Below are 20,151 nucleotides of genomic sequence, written 5' to 3' on the forward strand. Positions count from 1 at the left end.
GAGGGAGAGAGACTGAATGAATGGTCTGAGACGAGTGCACCAGGCCCAGGTCAGGTGCACCCAATCCGCCTAACAACCCCAACACCAGGCTCCTGGTCGGGTCATCAGATGGGGGAACCTGGGTCAAAATCGTATCAAATAAGGGGGGGGGGGGTCTGTGGTCTAATTTGTGTCAGTTTATGGGTCGTTGACGTGAAAAGGTTTGACCACTCCCATAAATGAGCGCATGGCAGCTATAGGCCTGTCTTCTCATCAAGGTTTAATTTGTAAATGTTGATTAAAAATGATAGGCCTGGCTATAGGCCTAATATGTCTACATGCTCATTTGGCTGACAGACTACATTATATTTATCAATCACATTTCTTCCTGCCGCCACATTTTCTTGTGCTATTCATGCGTATTTAAATGGATCCTTTTCATTGACATTATCCGACTTGTTATGTAAGACCTGAGATGACTCTGTAAGGGCGGCTTTCCTCCCTTGGGGCTTAGATTGTTCCCAGTGAGAAAAACCAATAAGCCCGTATACACGAGGAGAGAGGGAGAGAGAGAGAGAGAGAGAGAGAGAGAGGGAGGGGAGAGAGAGAGAGAGGGAGAGAGAGAGAGAGAGAGAGGACAGAGAGAGAGAGAGAGAGGGAGGGAGCAAGAGAGAGAGACAGAGAGAGGAGAAAGAGACAGAGAGAGGGAGGGAGAGAGAGACAGAGAGGGAGGGAGAGAGAGAGGGAGGGAGCGAGAGAGGAACAGAGAGAGAGAGGAGGGAGCGAGAGAGAGAGAGAGGGAGGGAGGGAGGGAGAGAGAGAGACAGAGAGAGAGAGGGAGGGAGCAAGAGAGAGAGAGGGAGGGAGGGAGAGAGAGAGACAGAGAGAGGGAGGGAGAGAGAGAGACAGAGAGAGAGGGAGGGAGCAAGAGAGAGAGAGGGAAGGGAGGGAGGAGAGAGAGACAGAGAGAGAGGGAGCAAGAGAGAGAGAGAGACAGAGAGAAAGAGACAGAGAGAGGGAGGGAGAGAGAGACAGAGAGAGAGATAGACAGAGAGGGAGGGGAGCGAGAGAGGGACAGAGAGAGAGAGGGAGGGAGCGAGAGAGACAGAGAGAAAGAGACAGAGAGAGAGGGAGGGAGAGAGAGACAGAGAGGGGAGGGAGAGAGACATAGAGAGAGGGAGAGAGACAGAGAGAGAGGGAGGGAGAGACAGAGAGAGAGACAGAGAGAGAGGGGAGGGAGAGAGAGAGGCAGAGAGAGACAGAGAGAGGGAGGGAGAGAGAGAGGCAGAGAGAGGGAGGGAGAGAGGGGGGGGGGTGATAGTTTAGCCACATTATAAGGATCAAGCCATGTCATCTGAAAGACCACCTATTGTTCTTTTTTATTTTATCTGGTGGAGAGATGGCTCCTGCTTAGGGTGTGTGTGTGTGTGTGTGTGTGTGTGTGTGTGTGTGTGTGTGTGCTGAACTGAAGCGTCATAAATGGAGAGGAGCATCAGTAAATATTCGAACCGCCCACCTTCCAGTCACCTGCTATTCTGACCTTTGGCTGCCATGTGGTGGTTGAAGCTGCACCAGGTGAGGTTCTCTTCTCAGTCTTAAATGACAGACTGTGGGGCTGCAGCAGAGAAGCTCATCAAGAAGACCAAGGATTGCAATATCACCTCCAGCCCTTCCACCCACTCAGAAGAAGACAGGCAGGAAGGCTGTTTACTGTTTACTGACGTCATGTTAGAGCATTTATGAGTAATGAAGTCGTTCAAACTTTCAAAACCTTTGGTTTTGGGGCTCGTACCGTTTTAACTAACTTTAACATTTCACTTTTATTTTCACCCGTGTAAAATCATGCAGAAACCTTAGCCTACATTGTGCATCTGTAACTCATTAACACTGCATAATAATGGCACTATTTGAATTGTATGTGGGTGTTATGAACATGCGTGGATGTGTGGATTCTCACACAAGCTACCCGAACCTTCCAGAGGACATCATGCTGTGGATGATGAAGGAAAAGCCCATTTTTGACTCAACAAGATAGCAACGTCATATAGAAGATAGATAGAAGCATGGAGGAAGATCATGAGATGGATCGTGTATGTATGTGTGCGTGTGTGTGTGTGTGCGTGCGTGTGTGTGTGTGTGGGCATGTGCGGTCGTGTGCGTGCACATGGGGGGGGGGGGGGTGAAAGGCAAGAAGAGGTTGTGAAGGAAAATGAGTATAGCAGCCTCTCCTATCAATGGCAGACTCAGAAATGAAATGAGTGAATGATTCAGTTTGATTCACAAATCTTTTCCAATATTTTCAGTCAGGAACATTTAGACGAGAGAATTGAGCCCTTATCTCTCTCTCACTCATTCAGACTTAAACATGCTCCTCATTAAATAGGCTACTCAAAAGCGCTCTCCAATCATCAGTGTGCAGTGACTGTCGGAACACATCGGTCAGAGGGAGAACGAATTAGCAGTTAATTGACAGAATTAGTACAATGGACATGATTTAATTCAGGCCTCCTACATCCTTACTTAGTAATGGCTAGCGCTGAACAAATCATCTTACTACTATAAGAGAGCTGTCTGTCTGTCTGTCTGTCTGTCTGTCTGTCTGTCTGTCCGACTAGCCGGAGTTGGCGCCTTCACACTCAGAGCCATTCTGACATCATCATCAGCATCCCTTCCCTGCTTCCTACTGATGATGTCATCGGGGTTCATAGCCCACCTGGATTGAGGATGGGGGGGGGGGGGGGGGGGGGGGGGGCTCGGGGGGTCACCCTCAACACCCACAGCGCCCCAGGCAGGAATCAAACCCAACACTGTGAGGCGCCAGCGCTACCCCTGCACCACCGTGCCGCACCAGATGGTGGTGGTGCAGATGATGATAAGGTGGTTGAATGTGAGATTTCTATAGGGACAAACAAGGTGAAAGGATCTTCCTGCCAAGAATTCCTCACCACGACAGAAATGATGAGCTTCCCTTCACCTTTGTCAGACGGCAGTTCCCGATCAGATTGGCTTTCTCAGTTACCATCAACAAAGGTCAAAGGGCAAGAGAATGGCCGAGTTGGCATCTACCTACCTCAGCCAGTGTTTGCTCATGGCCAGCTCTACACAGCCTTCTCCAGTGTTTGCTCATGGCCAGCTCTACACAGCCTTTTCCAGTGTTTGCTCATGGCCAGCTCTACACAGCCTTCTCCAGTGTTTGCTCATGGCCAGCTCTACACAGCCTTCTCCAGTGTTTGCTCATGGCCAGCTCTACACAACCTTCTCCAGGAGAAAGCAAGCCAGCAGCATGAAAGTACTTCTTGGAGGTGTTGAGGAGGGAATAACAGACATCATCATCTATAAGGAGCTGCTGTAATCCTGTACTCATACAAACATTTCCATAACTGCGCCCATGGCACATCATCTCCAGAGTCTCCACCCTAGAAATGGAGTGCATGTTATGATGGGACAAAAGCAGCCTCTATAGGGCTGTTTTGCCATGAATTGAATATTTCTGTGTAAGTGAAATCTAATGACCCAAATGAAGCCCGTTCATTAGTATTGGATCTCCAGCCTTTCCTGTGGGATGCGACCTCCACTGCCCCCACTCTCACCATCACAGCACACATACACACACAGCACACACACACACACACACACACACACACACACACACACACACACACACACACACACACACACACACACGCACACGCACACGCACACGCACACGCACACGCACACGCACACGCACACGCACACGCACACGCACACACACACACAAGGGTGTGGCAGTGGTGGCCTAAATTTGAGAGAAGCAAGCTTGTGACCGGAAGGTCATCGGTTCAATCCCCGGGACCGGCAGGATAAATCTGGGTGGGGAAAGTGAAAAGACAGCGCTTGCCCCTCCCTCATTACCACCACTGAGGTGCCCTTGAGCAAGGCCCTTAACTCCAACTGCTCCAGTGGAGCTGCTCAGTGGCCAACAGATGAGACTGTGGTTGTACTGGTCAGCTTCCAGGTGTGAATGTGTGTGTGAGAATGTGAACAGGGCACTCCTGAAAAAGAGAGCATTGCTCTCAGTGAGACTATGTATAAATAACGGTAAAAAAAACATACTTAATACTAGAGAATACTTAACAGTGTTTTGAAGGGCCCACTGATGTGCTCTTGCTGTGGCGGAGCAGCCTGTGTACCTTACAGTCTGTGGGAGCCTCATTTAGTTGTACTCCCGGTAGAGTGCCCCCTGTGGGAGGTTCCAGGCCAGACAAAGCAGCACAGTCCATCACCTACTCCTCTACAAGGAAAGCCCCGCTGGCCCCGGGCCCAGATACCAGACGACTGAATGTGGGACGAGTTGCTTCGCTCTGAAACTGTTCCAGAAAGCAACAAATAAACACCTTTCTTCTCTTTTACAAAAAGGCACCGAGTCGTTTGAGGGTAAATATGTCAGCTGTGGTTGGCGGAGATGATCTCTGTTATACAAATGGAGACGATCAGGTTCCTGAGGTCCAACTCACTTAAACGATTTTTAGTTATCTGGGACCCATTTCTGGCCTGCCTTGACGAGGTTAGGGGCGATGGGTGACTCGCCCAGCTGGTTTCTCATGGACCCCTTGCGTGGGATCCCATTCACAGCACATAATTATGGCACCTTATGCGGCTGGTAGCACCACGTTGTAATATTGGAATGTCGATATAGATCTATGCTTTTTCTTTCTGTTCTTTTCCTGTGTCTGTTTGTTTTTGTTTTCTTTGATATTTTGAAAACTGAAAAATAAAATATTGAAAAGCAAATATCGATGGACTTATTTTTACAGATGACCTAACTGACCTTGGAGGGTAGCGTGCACACGGTTCATGTTTCTGTGCCTGGAAGTAAAGCCGGGCACTGTCAGTAGATGACAGACGACAGGGGCTTACCTGAGCTCTGTGCACAACGAGCAGAACATGCAAAACGGGTCAGTCAGTAATGAGAGCGCAGAGTTTTTTCGCTTGATCGTTTCTCCCTCCTTCAGAGTCCTCTAATAGCTTTCCTCCTCCTGCCCAGGAGGACCGTTCATCATGTCACTCGCTCTACACTGGGATACAGGGGTAAGTGGGCCGCTAGTCGTCCCCCCCCCCCCCCCCATTCTGATGCCATGACATGAGCCTAAGATATCAGGTTTTATCCTTCATCTCATTATACTCTGAGGAGAATGCAGACGGAGGACGACTTTGAGGTGCAGCTTGCTTTGATGCCGCTGTCTTTTGTTTCTTTAGAAAGTTTTTGAGTTTGGCTTGTGAGCTGTTAAGACCGCGTCATATCTTCATTATCATTGTCACGTTTGTTCCCAATACAGCGGCTGCACTATTTGATGTTATCATCAGACTTCCATTGAAGGTGGAGACCTGAGAGTACAACACACATACTGCAATCAATGTATTGATGACTGCATCCACTGTATTGAATAAATAATGAATTCAATATGAGGCAAGCACAAGGCATTGATTGACTTCCTAATGATGCCATTTAAAGCAGATTTTCTTTGTCACTATACCTTTAAAAGAATCATCTATTTTTGATCATGTCATCTTTTCTGTTCCAACTGTCTTTGACATACTGTAAGTAACCATGGTTACCATACTGTGTGTCTAAGTATAACAAGCCAGCCACTAGCAGCTGAAATGGCCAAAGACAGTAAGCAGCAACGTGGTGGTGGATGAGCAGAAAACGCTCATGCTTTGTCAATGTGTGCAGTACAGACAGTGTCTGCTCATGTCCTATATTAAGCTGGTGATTTGCAATAAAGCTCATATTTCCTCACAAGTCTTGTATTGCCTTTCCTTCTGAGCCAGATCCCATCTCCCTACATAGTGTTGTTCCTCCTCTCCTCTTCCTCCCACAAGATGCCTGACTTCACTGGGGTTAAAAATAGATAGACACCCCCCCCCCCTTGCAGTTTGAGACTAACTTCACTGGGGTTAAAAATAGATAGACCCCGCCTTGCAGTTTGAGACTAACTTCACTGGGGTTAAAAATAGTTAGACCCCCCCGTCCTTGCAGTTTGAGACTAACTTCACTGGGGTTAAAAATAGATAGACCCCGCCCCTTGCAGTTTGAGACTAACTTCACTGGGGTTAAAATAGATAGACCCCCCTTGCAGTTTGAGACTAACTTCACTGGGGTTAAAAATAGATAGACCCCCCCTTGCAGTTTGAGACTAACTTCACTGGGGTTAAAAATAGATAGAACCCCCCCCCTGCAGTTTGAGACTAACTTCACTGGGGTTAAAAATAGATAGACCCCGCCTTGCAGTTTGAGACTAACTTCACTGGGGTTAAAATAGATAGACCCCGCCCCTTGCAGTTTGAGACTAACTTCACTGGGGTTAAAATAGATAGACCCCCCTTGCAGTTTGAGACTAACTTCACTGGGGTTAAAAATAGATAGACCCCCCCTTGCAGTTTGAGACTAACTTCACTGGGGTTAAAAATAGATAGAACCCCCCCCCTGCAGTTTGAGACTAACTTCACTGGGGTTAAAAATAGATAGACCCCGCCTTGCAGTTTGAGACTAACTTCACTGGGGTTAAAATAGATAGACCCCTCCCCTGCAGTTTGAGACTAACTTCACTGGGGTTAAAATAGATAGACCCCTCCCCTGCAGTTTGAGACTAACTTCACTGGGGTTACAAATAGATAGACACCCCTTGCAGTTTGAGACTAACTTCACTGGGGTTCAAAATAGATAGACCCCCCCCTTGCAGTTTGAGACTAACTTCACTGGGGTTAAAAATAGATAGACCCCCCCCTTGCAGTTTGAGACTAACTTCACTGGGGTTACAAATAGATAGACACCCCTTGCAGTTTGAGACTAACTTCACTGGGGTTAAAAATAGATAGACCCCCACTTGCAGTTTGAGACTAACTTCATTTTCTTTGGCTGAATGAAAAGCACGCATATTGTGCTGCCGGAAGGGCCAAGGGAAAAATCATAACATTCATTTGCCGATGACAAAACTGTCTCTGTGCAAGAAGAACAGTAGTGGTGTTTGCTGAGGGGTAGACCTGAGTGGCTTTCTGTTCTCCTTAAAGACTTTCTCATTGGGCTTTACTGAGCAATCATTTAATTTCACTTGGGTTTTGCTTTCAAATTCATCCTTCCCATCTGTTGAACAGGATATCTGTGACTGGAAAATCATATTTTACAGTTAAAATAAAAATCTCAGCTCAATATTTCAATATTTATGCCAGGTTAGCAATGACAGGTTAGCAATGACAGCCTCTTTGGGTTCTAGCATGGCCATACGGATATTGATTCCTTATTGACTGATTCTCCCCATTCACCTCTCTGGGGGGAGGGGCTTATCAATGCCATATTAGTTTACTTGACTGGACACACCCAAGCACTTGCAAACACACATCATACATACACACTTGCACAAACACACATAAGCACACAGGCACAGGACTACACATTCAGGACTCCGCAATGCCCCATACCTGGACTCCTTCAAGAAAACATCAAAACTCACCTCTTTAACAAAGCCTTTGGCCTATAGTCTCCTCTGTTCTCCCTGATCTGTTTTGTTTGTCATTATGTGTCATTTTTGTAAAGCGTCCTTGGGTTTCTTGAAAGGCGCGATATAAATCCAAGTTATTATTATTATTACTACACATTCACCTACGCCAGCAGAAGCGCATCACGATGATAAATCACTTTGCAATGTATCGCAACACAAACATGTGACAATACGTATTTGTGGAGCAGAAAAATGAATGGCAATATTCTGCTGCATTTTATTCTCTAATAATCACAAATGAGAATCTTTGCCAATCACAATTTCACAATTTCACAATCACAATTTCACAATTTCCATCGAAACTAGATTATTTGGATTTGTATTGATATTTTTATATTGTAGCACCCCAATACCATCGCTAAGCTTTGTGGCTCAGGAATGAACATAATTCACACTTTATTGTTTGGGACGCGACGGTTTGCTTATCTGTTATCTCATGACACGATAAATATGTGATATGAGATTTATGAAAAGTGTATTAGTATAACTGCAGATTTATTTCTACCTACCTATTTGTTGTCATTAAACTTGTATTACTTGTTACATTGTATCGTGAAGCCCATATCAAATCATATTGTGACTGTGAGATAAGCATATTGTCCCATCCCGAAACCTCCCTCCCTCCATCTCTTCAATGTTTTATGTTGATTTTGGTTGTTGTTTTTTGTTTTTGTTTGTTTGTTCTTTTCTCTTGTTTTTGTTTATATTGTAGCTTTAATTACATTTATGTTAATATTGGTTTCATTTCTTAGGACCCTGTATAAGCCCATCAGGATTTCCTGTCTCTAGCTGCACAATCTTTTGACCCACTTATTTCCTTTCGTTTGTTCTTGACTTCACTATGTGCAAAAAGCACATTGACTAATATTAAAGCACTCTGTCTCCTATCAACACACCTCATATTTCTTCATATTTCATCCAGAGAGAGAGAGAGAGACATGGAGTAGACCGGAGGAGAATGGAGTGACTGAGAGGAGCAAGAAACCGACATGGCAGGAGACTGAAGACGGATGAGGCATATGATGGAGAGGGAAGGACAGTATACAGTAAGGCAGAGTGAATGCTGGAGTCAGAGTGTGACAGAGAGACAGGCAGAGGAGGAGAGAGAGAGAGAGAGAGAGAGAGAGAGAGAGAGGAGGGGGAAGGACAGTATACAGTAAGGCAGAGTGAATGCTGGAGTCAGAGTGTGACAGAGAGACAGGCAGAGGAGGAGAGAGAGAGAGAGAGAGAGAGAGAGAGAGGAGGGGGAAGGACAGTATACAGTAAGGCAGAGTGGAGTCAGAGTGTGACAGAGAGACAGGCAAAGGAGGAGAGAGAGAGAGAGAGAGAGAGAGAGAGAGAGGAGGGGGAAGGGCAGGCGTGGGAGAGATGAGTTGACTCAAAAGACCCCAGAGCGCCGCTGATCTTCCCTGTGAAAGACACGGTGCTGGAAAGACGGATTGCGTGCGCCCTCTCTGCCAAGGCATGCCCAAGACAATGACATCATCACCAAACAAGGCATGCCCAAGACAATGACATCATCACCAAAACAATGACATCATCACCAAACAAGGCATGCCCAAGACAATGACATCATCACCAAACAAGGCATGCCCAAGACAATGACAGCATCACCAAAACAATGACATCATCACCAAACAAGGCATGCCCAAGACAATGACGTCATCACCAAACAAGGCATGCCCAAGACAATGACATCACCACCAAACAAGGCATGCCCAAGACAATGACATCATCACCAAACAAGGCATGCCCAAGACAATGACAGCATCACCAAAACAATGACATCATCACCAAACAAGGCATGCCCAAGACAATGACATCATCACCAAACAAGGCATGCCCAAGACAATGACATCATCACCAAACAAGGCAAGGACACGAGCCGAGGAGCCCAGACTGACACTTAGGATCTTTTATTCGTTCACTCACATTTTCCCTGCACTCAGACGGTCACTTTGCAGCGACAGTGATCATGACCAGTACTTTAAATAGAAATCTCTCTATGATAAAATAAGATGATGTACTCTTGGATAGATAAAAGAGCTCTACAGTACAGAGCTGTATGTGGACACTTTGGTGTGTAGCACACAAAACAAAACAAAACAAAACAACGACAGACTTTAGGGTGAATATGAAGCTACAGTAAATAATAGGAAAGGTGTTGTTTTTTCCCCTTCATGATGTGTGTTATGTGGGGTAGTTGTAGTGTGGGGTAGTTGTAGTGTGGGGTAGTTGTACTTGGGGTATTTGTAGTGTGGGGTAGTTGTACTTGGGGTATTTGTAGTGTGGGGTAGTTGTAGTGTGGGGTAGTTGTACTTGGTGTAGTTGTAGTGTGGGGTAGTTGTACTATGGGGTAGTTGTACTTGGGGTAGTTGTAGTGTGGGGTAGTTGTACTGTGGGGTAGTTGTACTTGGGGTATTTGTAGTGTGGGGTAGTTGTAGTGTGGGGTATTTGTAGTGTGGGGTAGTTGTACTGTGGGGTAGTTGTGGGGTAGTTGTAGTGTGGGGTATTTGTAGTGTGGGGTAGTTGTACTATGGGGTAGTTGTATTGTGGGGAGCAGTGGTATCATTGTTGGCGCTCCTTCTCTGCCAGTCTCTTGGCCTTGTTGTGGAGATAGCGTGCCTTGGCCTCCTCAAAGCGCTTCTGCTCATCCTCTCCTTCCATCTGAGGGAAACAGAAACACACCAACAAAAGATTTGAGCTTTCAGAAGCATCAAAATCCCAGTTTACACCTTTTTACAAAGTGCTAATTAGACTATGTAGGGCACAGTGGAATTCAATGTAGGCCTATATGTTAATTTGATTTATTTACTGAGATTCAAAATATTTTTTCCAAGGGAGACCGGACAACAAATGACAGCAGGAGTCACACAATAAAACAATACAGTAGGGAAAACACACAAATAGTAATAGTACCATCAAAAAAGATCACAATTTCGGTTGGAAATGTATACTGTGTATGCCATGTTTAATATCTTTGTTTGCCTGCAGTTCACATTAGCCAATAATTCTCCTCAAGTGTGTTTCATACCTGCACTTTCCCTCTGATTTATGTTGAAATGAAACCTACTCGTTTGCATACAAACAGACACACAGACACAGACATAATATATAATAGCCATGGCTTGACTTTCACTAGTCGACTTGTCCCTTCTGCATGGAATACACTTCTCCCCTTCCCTCGCTCAGCTGGCTTTGGCTGCACACTGGTGGGAGGAAGCACTTGCTAGCCTGTACAGTTTAATTAGACTGCCTGTCAACCTCATGACTTAAACAACAATACCACATGTCAACACGTACTTTTATGGTGCTGCCCGCGTTCCCACTCCCTCATCTACACAATGGTATCGCAGAACAACCCAGCAGGGGTGGGTGTGTTTGTGTGCATGCGTGTGTGTGTGTGTGTGTGTAAGGCAACAACATCATTTATGGGGGGACACAGGGGACATGTCCCCCCCACACACACACTTTTTCAGAAGGCAGTATTGGACCCCTGCTTTAAAGCTAGGGAGACGATACTGGTAGCATATGAAACTAGAAACCCCAAGGAATCCATTGGTACCAACCATTTCATGCTAGGCAAGGGGGGAAATAACGCTCCAAATTTAGGCTAAATTTTGGCAAGGGAAAAACTGGCATGGCCATATTCAAAGGGGTCCCTTGACCTCGCACCTCAAGATATGGGAACGAGAATGGGTTCTATGGGTACCCACCAAGCAATAGCGCTGGGCTGTGAAGCCATTTGAACATGGTGGCGAAGCTCTGTATTGCAAGTCACGTGACGCCATGCAGCCCAGAAAGGAAAATTATCATCCACTTGCATGGGGACGCCGGCAGCTGTTAAACCCAGGGGAATTTTTCCCGGGTGTCACTCAAAGTATAAAACGACTCTTTTAATTATCAACAAATTTTTTATGGGGCATTTTTTCTTCAGAAGCCACTAAGAGCCGTATACGGGGGTATTTTCTTCTTGTAATACAATCCATGGGTGGGAGGGGTGGGAGACGTCATGGAATACGTCATGGCACACATGCGCGCTTCGCCTTAGGCCGCATGGTCAGGAAGTAAAACCAGGAAGAAAAAGCCCCCATGATGACTTCATGCGCCAATGAGCAACCTCCGTCCGAATGCATGGGTGGGCGTGGCACGTCCCCTATTCAGTTATTTTAATACATCCATGGTACCCACGAGTCTCTCCTTTACAGACAGCCCACTTCATGCTAATCATATGCAGTTTTGTTTTGGCAAAAAACCATGCAGTTTTTCTGCATGCCGTATAAATGTGCCATTTTTGCGGTCTATTTGAAATGTTTTGCATACTGGGGTCCCCAAACAGTCTTGGAATTGCATAAACTAGTGCAGTGCCCGTTCCCCCCCATGCACCACCCCGTGGGCGCTCCCCCCCCCCGCACGCACTGCACTCTGTCAGGTCCCCCTAAGCGCACTCCCAAAGTTTGAAGTCGATCCGACCAACGGTTCTCGAGATACGCGAAGGACAGAGAGAGAGAGAGAGAGAGAGAGAGAGAGAGAGAGAGAGAGAGTCAGTGAGAGAGACAGACGATCCTCCAATTATAGTATAGATTAAGCTGAGACTCTTGTGGATTCAAATCAAAGGTTTTTTGCCAATTGTTATTCACATTTCAAAACATTCTTGAAATATACAAGTTGGTTATATATTGTGCAAAATCTTTTAGTGAATATCTCTTGAGAGACAGAACTTAAAATGAAACAAGCCATGCCAAAGAATGTCTATGAAAGAGAAATAAGCCTAGAGCTCAACACGTCAGTGCTGATTGACATGTTGAAATGGCTTTTTCCAGTGGACACACCAGGTGGTTGGCAGATTGATGAGCACCTGCCACTCAACAACCCTCTGGTGCAAAGATGACAGAAGACGCTTTAACTTTACAGAGCAGGGTGATAACTTACCCCGCTAGCCGGGCGCTTCTCGCTCATACTGAGCATTAGCGCCCGGCGAATGTCAACACATTTCCCATCAAACAATCGTGCCGCTCTCACGTCTAGGTATAAAAACCAACCCTTACCTGAGCCAAAAAACGTGAAGTGAAGACGCTATAGAGGCACCTATATGTATTTAAAAGAAGAGCATGTTGGCCCATCGGATAGCGTCTTCACTTCACGTTTTTGGCTCAGGTAAGGGTTGGTTTTTATACCTAGACGTGAGAGCGGCACGATTGTTTGATATTGTTTGATGGGAAATGCGGTTGACGTTTGCCGGGCGCTAATGCTCAGTATGAGCGAGAAGCGCCCGGCTAGCGGGGTAAAGGTGGTAACCATGGTAACAAGATACGACAAAACATCACCGGGCCACAAGCCCAGGGGTCACAGCTCAAACCTGATGATGCAAATATTCAAATACTGATGTTGATTTACAAAGAATAGACCAGTATTAAATGAAGAGTTTGTTGTGTGGGTTATATAACAGTCGACATACCATTCAGCTGAAAGTAATAGACAATTCCATCTCATTGACTTTCAAAGTAAATAACACCTGAACAAGTGTCATTGGAGTTGAAGAGCAAACGTTCACTCTGCTCATAATGATCGTGGGCTGCTGCCAAATTTCTTTTGATTGCAAGTTTGAAGAGAATCGAAAAAGTCTGTTTCAAAAAGCATTACGTCAAGTAAACTTCCTTATTTCAAAAGAATGGAAATCTAGACGGTGAGCAGCTGTCTGGAGTGGGTGGAAGTTTTATTTGATCTGTTTTGTCTGTCTGAACAGATTGTGTACAGTCGCACGGCAGATTGGTGATGAAGGTATTGATATAAAACTTTTTCTGAATATGATCTCACCTCACTGGCAAGTCCATATAGTAGTCAAATGCAGCCATATTGTGGACTTTGCATTCTCCACACCATGTTTATGGTACAATAAGTCCTTCATCTTTATTAATAATGTCTTTAGGCTGTTTGTACCTTTCATTCTCTCTCTCTCTCTCCCTCTCTCTCTCTCTCCCTCTCTCTGTCTCTTTATCTCTCTCTCTCTTTCTCCCTCTCTCATCCTCTCTTTCTCTCTCTCTCTCTATCTCTCCCTCTCTCTCTCTCTCTCCCTCTCTCTCTCTCTCTGTCAGTCAAACCCCTCAGGACTGAACCAGTGTTTAATTACACATTTAAAACCAGATGAGCTACAGCTCTACGCCGGTAATTATATGGCATCTTGGTTTAATGAACATGCCAATTAAAACAAACTGTCCACCTGACTATTGCTAATGAATAGTGATGCTTTAGAACAATATGAGATATGCTCGTCTATCTACTGTTTGTCCAAGGCAGGGGAAACAACAATTATGTCCTGAGGAAATGGGAGGATTTGTGTGTGTGTGTGTGTGTGTGCGTGCGTGCGTGCATGCGTGCGTGCGCGCGTGTGTGTGTGTGTGTGTGTGTGTGTGTGTGTTTAAGTACAAACTATGAGGACATAATCGAAACGGCAATATAAAAGCCTCATCATAGTGAAAGTGGTTCAGAAGGATATGGGGTGTGGTGCATGCCATGCCTGAGTCTTTCTCAATGCAAATCTATTACAGAGCTATAATCCACATTGGAGAATGTGAGATATGAGAATATGAGAACATTGGCCTGGCTTGTGGAGCATCATGGTTTTGACCTTTCAGAATCCTAGCTGTAGTATCTGCAGGAGAGGAAGTGAAGCACGTTGCCAGAAAGAGTCATTATAAAAGCATCATGTCTGTTGAGCCTTCATGCGTACACTGTGTGTGCATTCCTGCTAGGGCGCACGTGCTCATGCATATGTTTGTGCTCATGTGGAATACATTTGCATAACTCAATGAGACAATTCAATTCTAGGCTCAAATTCTAGGCTCAAAATGTCCTGTTGGTATGTCGTGGTGTAATTGGTATTCCTATGGTGGCTCAGGTCTAATAACTATGATTATGCCGGATCATCGTCTGACGCAGAGATGCGAGTGTCTCTGACAGGAGCATAAGGTCGTTAGAACAGGCCCCGCCCCCACTGCACACTATTCGGATGGGCCCGGGTGCCACTTTGACGTTTGAACATGCTGCTCACACGGCTTGCACGTGTGAGCAGCATGTCAGTGTTGACGTTCAGATTTTGCAGCTACATGTAAACGACAACTACAATGTATCGTCTCGTCACATGATCAAATAGAGACTTGACAAAGTTATTCTTGAACATCAACATACTACATAATATTACCCGGCAATCATCATTGCATATCTGTACGTGACAAAAATACCAAATACCAGACTAGTTTGTCTGGAGAGAATCGCCAAACTGTCTCGTCTTCAAGTTGAACTTCTCCACTCCCTCGCTTTTTATGGTCTCCAGATAACGTAAGATCATTTTTTGACATTTTAATATATTGTCTTTAGAATGAGGCATATTTTTTCTTTCTCCTCATATACATATACGTTATTGCTGGGTTATGTTTATGTATAGTATTTATAATATTCTATAATCACTTAAAATAAACGGAACCATGTACAGAATAAATTAGACGGCTAGTCGCCTAGAAATGATGACACTTTCACAAATAGGCTATTCAATTATTACACTATCATATAAATATAGCCACAAGCGGCAATAATCGGGGTCCAAGCAGATTAGGAAAAATTTGATATTTTCAGAAGAGAAGACCAGATGCAGACGTCTTGAGAGATTACAATAACTAGTGGACCCCCGGGAGTTAGACCCACCCAGTCTGCTCAGCCAGGAAGGATGACATCACTGATGGCATCATTACTGATGACATTATTGCTCGAGTGACATCACATTATTAGGTAATTAGGGCAATTACCTAATTAAAAAATCGGGCTCTGGTCAGGTCACATGCACGGGTGCTCTATACACTTCCTGAAAGTTTCAGCCCGATCGCACGTTAAATGGCATAGCTGTGGCCGAACAAAATTCTGCACACACGGACACTTCTCATTCGTATTAGTGGATGAAAGAATTTTGATTCTAAGCCAAGCCGTTTTTGAAATAATTGCAAAAACATAAACCTGATTGTTACAGCGCCACCTTGAGGTCAATGAGTGTCACTTTACCTGCTTGAATAGTGGGTGGAATTTGCAACTCGCCTGCCAATTTTGGTGACTTTTGGTCTTAGGGTTTTTGCATGCACTTACAACAGAGAGAAATAAGAAGAAAGAAAGAAAGAATAATGATTTGTGGCCAGGATGAACAGCTGGTTACACCTGGGTGTGCTATTTGTCCATTAGGTGGACAGTTGAAAGCAAGGTGACAAACTGAAGGGTGCAAACTTGGAACAGGGACCTGGCCTGTGACGAGGACTCGCTCAGACGATGCCAGCAAAATGCCAGCGGGGCTCCTTTGTGTTGGCACAGGCTGCTATTAGAGTGGGCACAGGGCATCACAGGCTCTGCCAAATACCAGGGTCTCATCAGTACCACTAAGCTGGAAGCAACCGGCTCAAGAAAAATAATAACCATCTGGACCAGCATGAGTTTGGATGCTATCCTCTATGTGTGTGTGTGTGTGTGTGTGTGTGCGCGTGCGTGCGTGTGTGTGCGTCTGTGCTTGCGTGTGCGCATGTGTGTGTGAATGTGAAAGACAGACAGACAGACATTGTTAGACAGACATACAGACACTGACAGGCAGGCAGACAGACAGAGAGAGAGACAGAGAGAGACAATGGTTGACATTTTAGACAATGTAAATGGTGTTTCCGTTGTCAAGATAAACCAAATCCTTTCAAATACTTTATGTCGGCTTTTGTTGAAACCTGAATGAAGTTCTTTCTGCTCAAAGATGATGAATATTTAATGCTGTCAGTTGTTAGTGTTGTGACAACAGAATGTTTCTCTGTGCTGTTCAGTCTGTGTTCAGTCTGTGTTCAGTCTGTGTGTTGTTCAGTCTGTGTTCAGTCTGTGTGTTGTTCAGTCTGTGTGTTGTTCAGTCTGTGTGTTGTTCAGTCTGTGTGTTGTTCAGTCTGTGTGTTGTTCAGTATGTATGTTGTTCAGTCTGTGTTCAGTCTGTGTGTTGTTCAGTCTGTGTGTTGTTCAGTCTGTGAGTTGTTCAGTCTGTCTGTTGTTCAGTCTGTGTGTTGTTCAGTCTGTGTGTTGTTCAGTCTGTGTGTTGTTCAGTCTGTCTGTTGTTCAGTCTGTGCCCTGTAAACCAATTTCTCACTGATCTGCGCTTCCTCTGAGTTTCTGACAGCATCAGTCTATGAACATTAGTATTAAGAAATGGGTATACACTAAGGGATACAGCCAGAATGGATTGGCATTTGCTGAAGGAAAAATCCATGCTTTCTGGGGGAATGCTGTTGGTGTTTAGTGTATTTGTCTTATTCCTGTGTAGACAACCAGCCAAATGTAGACATTACCTCACATCAAGATATATCCAGTGCCGTTACTGTTACAATAGAGTTTGACAGAAGGAAGAGAGATTTTGCCATTTTGCACCAACATCCAAACAATCATACAAGGAGAAATCCATTGTACAACTGGCAGAGAGAGCAATTTATCCAGTGAAAGAAACCTCAATAGACCAGAATGTAATGTAACCATAAGACGTGTTGCGTTTTGAGTGAGCGGTATGGATGGTATAGACCCAGTTCACAAACTAGTCAGCAATCTAAGAAATAATAATAATAATTAATTCGATTTATATAGCGCTTATCAGTGTGTGTGTGTGTGTGTGTGTGTGTGTGTGTGTGTGTGTGTGTGTGGGGGGGGGGGGGGTTGGGACTCTACTCATCCACCACCACTGATGTGTAGCAGCTGAGCTGGGTGATGCCAGGAGGCTCACCACACATCAGCTATCAGAGAGTTGAGGACTGAAAAGTGCCACTTAAGTAAGGGAGGATGATTAGGTGGCCATGATGTAAGGAAGGCCTGTCTGGGAATTTAGCCAGGGCACCGGGTGGGCGGGGTTACACCCCCACTCTTACGAGAAGTGCCGATGGGGGCGGGGTTACACCCCCACTCTTGCGAGAAGTGCCGATGGGGGCGGGGTTACACCCCTACTCTTACGGTAAGTGTCGATGGGGGCGGGGTTACACCCCTACTCTTATGAGAAGTGCCGATGGGGGCGGGGTTACACCTCTACTCTTACGATAAGTGCCGATGGGGGCAGGGTTACACCTCTACTCTTATGAGAAGTGCCGATGGGGGCGGGGTTACACCCCTACTCTTATGAGAAGTGCCGATGGGGGCGGGGATACACCTCTACTCCTACGAGAAGTGCCGATGGGGGCGGGGTTACACCTCTACTCTTACGATAAGTGCCGATGGGGGCGGGGTTACACCTCTACTCTTACGATAAGTGCCGATGGGGGCGGGGTTACACCTCTACTCTTACGATTATGAGAAGTGCCGATGGGGGCGGGGTTACACCCCTACTCTTACGGTAAGTGCTGATGGGGGCGGGGTTACACCTCTACTCTTATGATAAGTGCCGATGGGGGCGGGGTTACACCCCCACTCTTACGAGAAGTGCCGATGGGGGCGGGGTTATACCCCTACTCTTACGATAAGTGCCGATGGGGGCGGGGTTACACCCCTACTCTTACGGTAAGTGCAGATGGGATCTTTAATGACCACAGAGAGTCAGGACCAGGGTAGGAATTATGTTGCCCCTCCCTCTGGCCGTGATGCCCTGAGATCCCCAAAGGCCACCTTGGCAGTGCCCTGCTACCAGCCTGCTACCAGCCTGCTGCTGTCGTCAGTTGCTTTAATTAGTGGTCTCAGTTGAATGTAGCCTGCCCTATGCAAAGGATGTGTCATTGCCTCATCTTAACACACATTTCAGAAGTAGACACCATACAAGTGTGGAAAATAGGGTCCCCGAAACCCCGAAATGATCCTTTAACCCACATTTCAGAAAAATCGCTCTTCACGATGTCAATCGAGCAGAGCTCCTTTGTGCCTGGGCATGTGGCCTCGTGCACGAAAAACAAATTGCAATGCCGAAGGCCAGATGGCCTTGCCCCTATAATGATGAAATTCCCACCCTGGTCAGGACCTCCGTTTAACCAGAGATCTTTAATATTAGATAGACCACTGCAGGCTCCGCCAATAATAAGAATGGTACGCTCCTTGGTCTGTCACCTCTTCCCTTGAAGGGTTGTGAGAGAGAGCCTGGTGATGTCACGTGAGGTTATAGCCGACCTAGCAAGCAAACTTGAGCTAGAACATCGTGAGTTCCAAAACTCGACATAAATACAACACATATAAACAGAAAGCTGCTCCTTGTTGGCTCAATCTAGTTGTAATTAAGATATTAGATTAAAAAAAGAAATCCAAACACAGATTTAGCTACTACATCAACAAACTTCACATGTAGCTCCCTGCCGACGTGAGCTGCTGTTGCCAAATCTCACGAGGGTGCGTTGCTGAGACAGAGACGGGTCTTGAACAACTTCAATCTTCTCCTGATCTGTCATGTTTAGTATCTGAAGTGTAAAAACGTTGGGCACCCCTGCTGTACTGTAGATTTGAAACTGTTAGCAGGCTTGTAACATGTTATATCTCTTCATAAAATGATACGGAAACAGGCTGTAATTTAGTCTAGTTATGTAGAACATTTATTGTGCATGTTATTAAAGTCGAGCTGAACCCAAAAATGACTTTTCTTTCAAATACCTGGGTATGCAGTGCACCTACTTAATAATGTATGCGAACAAAATCACAAAAGTCTAATTTCTTTCGTTTTTCACACTTTTCCACATCAAAAGTTCATTTTTCAAGATTTCATTGATAACAGTAATGTACAGTTTGCTGACGTCACCTAGTACTATCAAATGTCTACCCCATTTCAACCAATCATATCATGAAATGCAGCTGTCAATCAAATCTTCATTTCAGGATAATTTTCTCTTTCAAAAGAAAGAGAAAATGGCGCCTAGTGCCTGTCATCTGGCAGAATTCCTATCCCATAAACTAACTACTATCTTGGCCAATTGTTAGAAACATGAACAAAACCAAAAACTATAATCTCTAAGAATGCAAAGAAATGTAACTGTCTCGTTAAAACACGCATTCCAGGAATATTATTTACATTTATAATGATAATGGCGCACGCCTCCGAGCCTGACAGCCTCCCTGGCTGTCAGGGGGTTGTCTCTCGGAGTTTCCGGGCGGGCGGGCAGCACCCATGCATCGGATTGTCCGCTCGCTCCGCACGAAGCAGCCTGGCCGCCTGGTACTCCGCGGATCCCACTCGCGTAGGCACGACAACACGCTGAATCCCACGCGATTTGGGGGTGGAACACGCCAGGATTGGCCAATGCCAAAGCCAGTTCTCAGAATTGTCAAATCAAATAATCGACACCGTATAATGGTCCGCCTCTCAATTTGTTTTCAGTCTGAAACGGACTCAGATGCACGTGACGAACGGGTTTCACCTCGACTTTAACCACTGTTGTAAAGGATTATGAATAATCATGAATATTTTTCAATACGCATCCTTTATGTATATATTGATTAATGTGTGGAGGAAAGCGAGTGTGGGTATTTTCTTCATGTAGGCAGGGCCTCGGACTACCAGAGAGAGAGAGAGAATGATCTGTAGCTGTGGCACGAGTGTGCACCCGTTAACCCCGTTGCTGATTGTCTTGAATGGTGAGGCATCTAAAAATACATGTGCATCACTTCATGTGGA

General features: G+C 45.5%; 1 protein-coding gene across 2 annotated transcripts in view; it reads right to left on the reverse strand.

Moving 5' to 3' along the window:
* Positions 1 to 9,413: 9,413 nt before the first annotated feature.
* Positions 9,414 to 20,151, reverse strand: part of acot7 (acyl-CoA thioesterase 7) — an 87,297-nt gene continuing 76,559 nt past the window's right edge. For both annotated transcript variants that reach the window (XM_083641038.1, XM_083641037.1), the window contains exon 9: positions 9,414 to 10,187. In XM_083641038.1, coding sequence (XP_083497164.1) covers positions 10,089 to 10,187 — 99 coding nt within the window. In that variant the 3' untranslated portion in view covers positions 9,414 to 10,088. The remainder of the gene's footprint in view (positions 10,188 to 20,151) is intronic.

The sequence above is a fragment of the Poromitra crassiceps genome (genome assembly GCF_964638095.1).
Source record: "Poromitra crassiceps genome assembly, chromosome: 8".
Taxonomy (NCBI): domain Eukaryota; kingdom Metazoa; phylum Chordata; class Actinopteri; order Beryciformes; family Melamphaidae; genus Poromitra; species Poromitra crassiceps.